At 46.2% G+C, this 8,180-nt stretch overlaps 1 protein-coding gene across 5 annotated transcripts in view; it reads left to right on the top strand.

The window, feature by feature from the left end:
- The window catches only part of SAE1 (SUMO1 activating enzyme subunit 1), a 109,567-nt gene that overhangs the window by 19,468 nt on the left and 81,919 nt on the right, over positions 1-8,180 (top strand). For all 5 annotated transcript variants that reach the window (XM_011962932.1, XM_011962933.1, XM_011962929.1 and 2 more), the window contains exon 2: positions 3,737-3,848. In XM_011962932.1, coding sequence (XP_011818322.1) covers positions 3,737-3,848 — 112 coding nt within the window. The remainder of the gene's footprint in view (positions 1-3,736; positions 3,849-8,180) is intronic.

Here is an 8,180-nt window from a genome sequence, read left to right as displayed (position 1 = left end):
TTTTTTGAGACGGAGCCTCGCTCTGTGGCCCAGGGTGGAGTGCAGTGGCGCCATTTTGGCTCACTGCAAGCTCCGCATTCCGGGTTCACGCCATTCTCCTGCGTCAGCCTCCTGAGTGGCTGGGACCACAGGCGCCCGCCAGCGTGCCAGGCTAATTTTTTTTTATTTTTAGTAGAGACAGGGTTTCACTGTGTTGGCCAGGATGGCCTCAATCTCCTGACCTCGTGATCTGCCCACCTCGGCCTCCTAAAGTACTGGGATTACAGGTGTGAGCCACCGTGCCCAGCCCACGCCCGACTAATTTTTTAATTGTAGTAGAGATGGGTTTCACCATGTTGGCCAGGCTGGTCTCTAACTCCTGACCGCAGGTGATCTACCCACCTCGACCTCCCAAAGTGATGGGATTTGTAAACCCAGCACTTTGCGGGAGGCAGAGGCAGGAAGATTGCTTGAGCCCAGGAGTTAGAGATCAGCCTGGGCAACATAGTGAGACCCTGTGTCTACAAGAAAAAAACCAAATCCATAAATTAGCCAGGTGAAGTGGTGTGTACCCGTAGTCCCAGGACTCAGTAGACTGAGGTGGCATGATCACTTGAACCTAGGAGGTTGAGGCTGCAGTGAACCCCTCTTGCCACTGCCCTTCAGTCTGGTTTCACAGAATGAGACCCTGTTTAAATACAACAAAACAAAATGTAAACGTGATATTTGGTGTTGATGGCAGTTGAGTAATGAATTTTATTTTATTGTATTTTTTTGAGATAGAGTCTGTCACCCAGGATGGAGTACAGTGGTGCAGTCGTGGCTCATTGACACCTCTGCCTCCTGGGTTCAAGTGATTCTTCTGCCTCAGCCTCCCAGATAGCTGGGATTACAGGTGCCTGCCATTAACATGCCCAGCTAATTTTTTTTTTTTTTCAAACAGAGGCTAATTTTTTTTTTTTTTTTTAAACAGAGTTTCACTGTGTCACCCAGACTGGCATGATCTTGGCTTACTGCAAACTCCACCTCCCAGGTTCAAGTGATTCTCCTGCTTCAGTGTCCCGAGTAACTGGGATTACAGGCACCCGCCACCACGCCTGGCTAATTTTTGTATTTCCAGTAGAGACGTGGTTTTGCCATGTTGGCCGGGTTGGTCTCGAACCCCTGGACTCAAGTGATCTATCTGCCCGTCTTGACCTCCCAAAGTACTTGGATTACAGGTGTGAATCACCACACCTGGCCATAATTTTTTTTGTATTTTTAGTAGAGAGGGGGTTACACCAGGTTGGACAGGCTGGTCTCAAACTCCTGACCTCAGGTAATCCACCCACCTCAGCCTCCCAAAATGCTGGGATTACAGGCGTGAGTCACTGGGCCCAGCTGAGTAATGAATTTTAAAAAACTGCAGAGCAGAGTCTGTAGAGCTATGTAGAAATGTAGGTCGTGGAGGAGATTTATTGTCAGGGACTTTTTATATGTAGCTGTTGCTGGAAGAGTTCGGGGAGGGGGAGTGCTTGCTGGTGTCGACTCAGCCATGATAAAAAAGGCTTTTTTGAGGAAATGGCATTGGAGTTGGGTTTTGAAGAGGAAGGGCTTAGCTAGGCATTGAGAGGAAGAAATGGTGCATTTTGTGAGGGTGGAATGTTGTGATTAAATTTTATTTAATTTTTAATTAAATTAATAGCAAACTTACTAGCCAGCAGAACTTGAATTGTGTGAAACTATTCTTAGTTATTACTAAATCCTTTTCAGTATGAATAATACATTTGCTGTAGAATTATTAATGAGTTTGGTTACTTGATGCAGCCCAAGATCTTGATGAGTTGTTTCATAATATATGATGTAAAGTCTGTATTTCCTTTTTGAAATCTGAAAAATTGTGATTCTGAAATACTTCTGGTTCAAGAGATTTCAGATAAGATATAGTGGATCTGTTCTGCTTCTTATTGACCTCAGACAAGCCTTGGGATGGCCTGACCTCTGATTGCCTTTTTTCAGCCTCATCTTCTGTCACTTTACAGATTTAAAAAGCTAAAAACGGCCGGGCGCGGTGGCTCAAGCCTGTAATCCCAGCACTTTGGGAGGCCGAGACGGGCGGATCACGAGGTCAGGAGATCAAGACCATCCTGGCTAACACGGTGAAACCCCGTCTCTGCTAAAAAAAAAGGCAAAAAACTAGCTGGGCGAGGTGGCGGGCGCCTGTAGTCCCAGCTACTTGGGAGGCTGAGGCAGGAGAATGGCGTAAACCCGGGAGGCGGGGCTTGCAGTGAGCTGAGATCTGGCCACTGCACTCCAGCCTGGGCGACAGAGCGAGACTTCGTCTCAACAACAACAGCAACAACAACAACAAAGCTAAAAACAAGGCCGGGCGTGGTGGCTCATGCCTGTAATCCCAGCACTTTGGGAGGCTGAAGTGGGTGGATCACTTGAGGTCAGGAGTTCGAGACCAGCCTGAACAACATGGTGAAACCCTGTCTCAACCAAAAATACAAAAACTAGCTGGGCGTGATGGCAGGTACCTGTAAATCCCAGCTATTCGGGAGGCTGAGGCAGGAGAATTGCTTGAACCTGGGAGGTGGAAGTTGCAGTGAGCTGAGATCAGCCACTGTACTCCAGCCTGGGCAACAGAGCGAGACTCCGTCTTTAAAAAAACAAAAGGGTAAAAACAATTCCTGTGTACATCCTCTTTTCATGCCACTATGTGTTTTGCTTGTGTGTTATACTTAACTAGTGCCACTTCTCAGGACCTCTTCTGCTGTCATACTAGTTTAAGCCACCATCATCCTCCCTCACCTTAACAGTGACATCTTCCTACCCCCATGGCTTTCCATCATGCTTAGAAGAAAATCCAGAATCCTTCCATTGCATGTAAGAGCCTTCATGATGTGGCCCCTGGTTCCAGCTTTTCAGCCTGTCATTCCTATCCTTAGAACATGCCAAGCACTCCTGCTTCAGGGCTTTTGCATTTGCTGTTTTCTCTATCTGGAATGTTCTGCTCCCAAATATCTGTGTGTGTGTCCTTTATTTCATTTTGATTTTTGCTTATATGGCATCTCCTCAGAAAGGCTTGTATGATTTCTCTGTCTCAAATAGTGTTCTTCATCATTCTTGATTCTTGTCACATTTGATTTTCATCACTTTTTCACATAATATGTATCTATTTGTTTATCTGTCTCCTACTTTTTCATGAGGGCAGGGACTGTGTCTTTCTGATTGACTGCCTTATTTCCATACCATAGAAGGATGCCTGGCATAGTAGGTACTCAATAAATATTTGTGGAATGAATTATTATGTGCAGTATGGATTAGAGCCTGTCTCTTTCCTAGATTTGAGGCGTGATGCCTCAATGCAGTTAGAACCAAAATGATTTCTTTTTTTTTTTTTTTTTGAGACAGTGTCTCAATCTTGTTGCCCAGGCTGGAGAGCAGTGGCGTGATCTCGGCTCACTGCAACCTTCGCTTCATGGTTTCAAGTGATTCTCCTGCCTCAGACTCCCAAGTAGCTGAGATTACAGGCATCTGCCACTACACCCGGCTAAGTTTTGTATTTTAGTAGAGATGGGGTTTCACCACGTTGGTCAGGCTGGTCTCAAACTCCTGACCTCAGGTGATCCTCCCATCTCAGCCTCACAAAGTGCTGGGATTACAGGTGTGAGCCACCATGCCTGGCAAACCAAAATGATTTGTGTATTTTTTGTTCTGTGATTCTGCAAGCTTACTGTTCTGTATTATCAGGTTAACAATGTTTGTCTTACAGGCTGCGGGCCTCCCGGGTGCTTCTTGTTGGCATGAAAGGACTTGGGGCTGAAATTGCCAAGAATCTCATCTTGGCAGGAGTGAAAGGACTGACCATGCTGGATCACGAACAGGTGCGCTGTTGTCAGCTCATTCCTCCCCTGTTCTGGCTCCCCTTTCCAGTATGAAGACCTGCAGGTTTTGTGAGTTCCTACTTGTGCCTTAAGGGCTGTGAAAGGAGGGCTAACATTAATGAACCATTGCCTCTGGAGACTGAAGGTGCTATTGTTGGGTTTGAATTCCAGCTCCACCACATCTAGCTGGATGAGGAGTGGAGACTCACATCCCCTCATTGAGCTTGCCTGTCTGTAAAATGGGGTTAATAATATCTCCCTTGGTGGTTGCTTGTGAGGCATAGAGAAGTGTCTTTCCAATTTGTGCCTGAAAATGACCTGAGTGACTAACTGAAAATGCAGAGTGGCCTGGAGGCTTTGTGGTGCCCTAGCTTTCACCCCTAGTGATTCTCATTTAGGTCTGAGATGAGCTCAGATGTGCATTTAAAAGGTATTTTAGAGCCAGACGCAGTGGCTCATGCCTGTAATCTCAACACTTTGGGAGGTTGAGGCAGGCGGATCATATGAGGTCAGGAGTTTGAGACTAGCCTGGCCAACATGGTGAAACCGTGTCTCTACTAAATATACAAAATTAGCCAGGCATTTTGGTGTGCACCTGTAATCCCAGCTACTCGGGAGGCTGAGGCACAAAAATCGCTTGAAGTTGGGAGGTGGAGTTTGCAGTGAGTTGAGATGGCACCACTGCACTCCAGCCTGGGCAACAGAGCAAGACTCTGCCTTAAAAAAATAAATAAATAAAAGGTGTTTCAGGAGATTGTGATTTAGGTGGTCCACAGACATCACTTTAAAAAACACTGGATCAGAGAGAATGTGTGCAGACTGCTTAGTACAGTGCTTGAACCTAACAAGTATCCAGCAATTAGGAATAATGATCTGACGTGCTGTTTGTTTGTTTGTTTTTGTGAGACGGAGTCTCGCTGTGATGCCCAGACTGGAGTGCAATGGCGCAATCTTGGCACACTGCAACCTCCACTTCCCAGACTCAAGCAATTCTCCTGCCTCAGCCTCCCAAGTAGCTGGGATTACAAGCACGCGCCACCACGCCTGGCTAATTTTTTTTTTTTTTTGAGATGGAGTTTAGCTCTCCTTGCCCAGGCTGGAGTGCAATGGCATGATCTTGGCTCACTGCAACCTCAGCCTCCCAGGTTCAAGCAATTCTCCTGCCTCAGCCCCCGGAGTAGCTGGGATTACAGGCATGAAACACCATGCCCTCCTAGTTTAGCATTTTTAGTAGAGATGAGGTTTCTCCATGTTGGTCAGGCTGGTCTTGAACTTCCCAACCTCAGGTGACCTGCCCCCCTCGGTCTCCCAAAGTGCTGGGATTATAGGCGTGAGCCATCACGCCCAGCCATGCCTGGCTAATTTTTGTATTTTTGGTAGAAATAGGGTTTCACTATGTTGGCCAGGCTGGTCTCAAACTCCTGACCTCAAGTGATCCACTGGCCTCAGCCTCCTGAAGTGCTGGAATTACAGGTGTGAGCTACCATGCCCTGCTGACATAATGCTGCTTGATTAATATGATGGTAGAGCCCAACTCCAGTGTAGCTTTCTCTGACCAGGCTCATCTTCAAGGTGAAAATAAGTGCTTCTCTCTCTACATTTCCATGCCTCAGTGACATTTTATTTATTTTATTTATTTATTTTGAGACAGAGTCTTACTCTGTTGCCCAAGCTGGAGTACAGTGATGCAACCTCAGCCCCCTGCAACCTCTGCCTCCCAGGTTCAAGCACTTCTTGTGCCTCAACCTCCCTAATAGCTGAGATTACGTAACTACTTCATCTGGTTGCAAGAATCCAATATTGGAGGCCAATCACAGAACAGTGATTCTGACACCACAGGTGTGAGCCACTGCACCCATCTTAGAGCATATTATTTAGTTTACGTTCGAAAAGCATCTGATAGTACCTACTGGGTGCCCTGAATTCTGCTAGGTGCTGGTGATAGAAAGATGCTCACGGTTTGGTTCCCATTCTCAAGTTTGTTTTTTTTTCCCCCCAGAAACCAGAGCAGGCTACCTGACTCAGGTTGCGAGACATGAAAGATTTCCTGGAGTCCTGATCTAAGTCTTAAAGAACAAGGAGAATTTGTCAAGATAAGGGCCTGTGTTTAGGCAGGGGACATAGCAGTGTCACAAAGGCACCCAACAGTGTGGTAGAAATGGAAGATAAAAGTAGTTTGGTGTTTTTAGAGTGTGAGACCCAAAGTGGTGGGTAGGGACAGGTTGCTGGTGAAGTCCAAGTCAGTAGGGGCTCCTAGGAAGCCCCACTGTAAGCTTTTACTTAATCCTCCGGGTGGTGCAGATTCACGGAAGAGTTTCAAATGACAGGAAGGGTGACATGGTTAGCTTTGGGCTTTATGTGTAGATCACTAATTACTGTATTAACTATGGTTGGCACAAAATACAGGGCAGAAGACCACTTAGAAGGCAGTTTTTAGTAGTGTAGGTGAGAGGCGAAAGTGGCCCTTCTGATAGGGATGGCAGGAAGCACACAGATGTGAGAAATAGATTTAGGTGGTAGAATCGGGAGGTCTGTGTATGGGAGCTTAAAGAAAGCCAGGAATAACCAGAGCAGCTGACACTAAAGGGGCTAGGCACTGTTCTTAGAGCTGCAGTTGTATTATCTCATAGAGTTCTCACGACACATCTTGAGATCAAGGACCTATTATCATCCCTGTTTTACAGATAGGAAAACAGAGAAAAAGGAAGAAAAGTACTGGCCCATCCAAGGCCCCAGTGGTATGGCTGAGACCCAGGCATCTGACTCCAGAGCTCATGTTCTCAGCCACCTCACTATGGACTACTCTCGTGGAAATAGCAAGGATATGAAGACCAGGCTTCTGGCTTGAGTGACTGGGTGGGTGGTTGGTGGACTCTGGAGACGGCACACAGAAGCAGACAGACACGTAGGGTCTATAGATGTCTGAGAGGAAATGACTGATGGGCAGTACAGTAGAGAAGACTCAGGTAGATCAAGAAAAAATCTTCACCAGAAAGAGTGATTTGAAAAATAACAGCAGATTTTGGTAGAAACTAAAGAGGCATTGAGTTGATTTATGGAGCTATACAGAGTGAAAAGATTAGTAGTTCTGAGATGGAATCTTGGGGACAACCACACCTAAGAGGGCCCAAATTGAGACTAGAATGTGTAGCAGGGGAGGAGAGCATAGCAAGGAAAGTGTGATCTGTGGACCGATAGTGATGAAGTGATAATTGTATGTGTATTTTTTTTTTTTTTTTTTTGAGACAGTCTCACTGTCACCCTTACTGGAATGCAGTGGGCATGATCATGGCTCACTGTAGCCTTAACTTCCTGGGCTCAGGGTATTCTCCCACTTAAGCCTCCCAGTAGCTGGGACTACAGGTGCACACTACCACACCTGACTAATTTTTCGTATTTTTTATAGACACTGGGTTTCGTGATGTTGCTCAGGCTGGTCTTGAACTTTCTGGGCTCAACCGTATTTTTGTTGTTGTTGTCTGTCTTTTTGAGGCGGCGTCTCACTTGTCACCCAGGCTAGAGTGCAGTGGCAAGATCTTGGCTCACTGCAACCTCCGCCTCCTGGGTTCAAGTGATTCTCCTGCCTCAGCCTCACAAGTAGCTAGTATTACAGGTGTGTGCCACCACACCTGGCTAATTTTTGTATTTTTAGTAGAGATGCGGTTTCACCATGTTGGCCAGGCTGGTCTCGAACTTCTGACCTCAAGTGATCCTCCCACCTCAGCCTACCACACTGCAGTGATTACAGGCATGAGCCACCGTGCCCGACCTCAACTGTATGTTTTTATCCGTGTCCTCGTTTTATATGGGATTCCCACATTCTTGCTCAAGGTCACACAGTTGTTGAGCCAGGATTTGAATCAAAGATCGAATTCAGCCTGAATTATTTCAGAGCCTTACTGTTAACCATTGTGTGGTGCAGCTTCTCAGCACATAATGAGATCCCTGAAGAAGCAGAATGGGATGGGTCAAGGATACAGGGTTAGCCTGGAATGGGAAGTGGGCCAGCTCATTTTCTTGGAGGAAAAGGTAGTAAGATAGAGAGTGTGCTGTGGATGGTTGGTAGGAGGCGATGAGGGGAGATAACTTCTGTTGAATCTAGTCTTGGTGAAGGTGGCAAGGTTATTTGCAGAGAATAATGGTTCAATTAGTTGTTTGATGTGTGAAGAAATCCTTTGAGAGCAGTATGGAATCTGTAATCTTACTGGTGGCTGTTAGGGGATTATATTATCCTGTCTTTGAGGCTCTGCTCTGCTGATGTTCAGCCTTAGGAGTGAAATAATTCCCCTGTTTCAGTTCCCACATCTCTCTTCCTCTCTTGAGTTTTTTTTT

This window comes from Colobus angolensis, unplaced genomic scaffold, assembly GCF_000951035.1.
Source record: "Colobus angolensis palliatus isolate OR3802 unplaced genomic scaffold, Cang.pa_1.0 Scaffold60, whole genome shotgun sequence".
In the NCBI taxonomy this organism is placed as follows: Eukaryota; Metazoa; Chordata; class Mammalia; order Primates; family Cercopithecidae; genus Colobus; species Colobus angolensis.
This window is presented reverse-complemented; position numbering and strand designations above follow the sequence as displayed.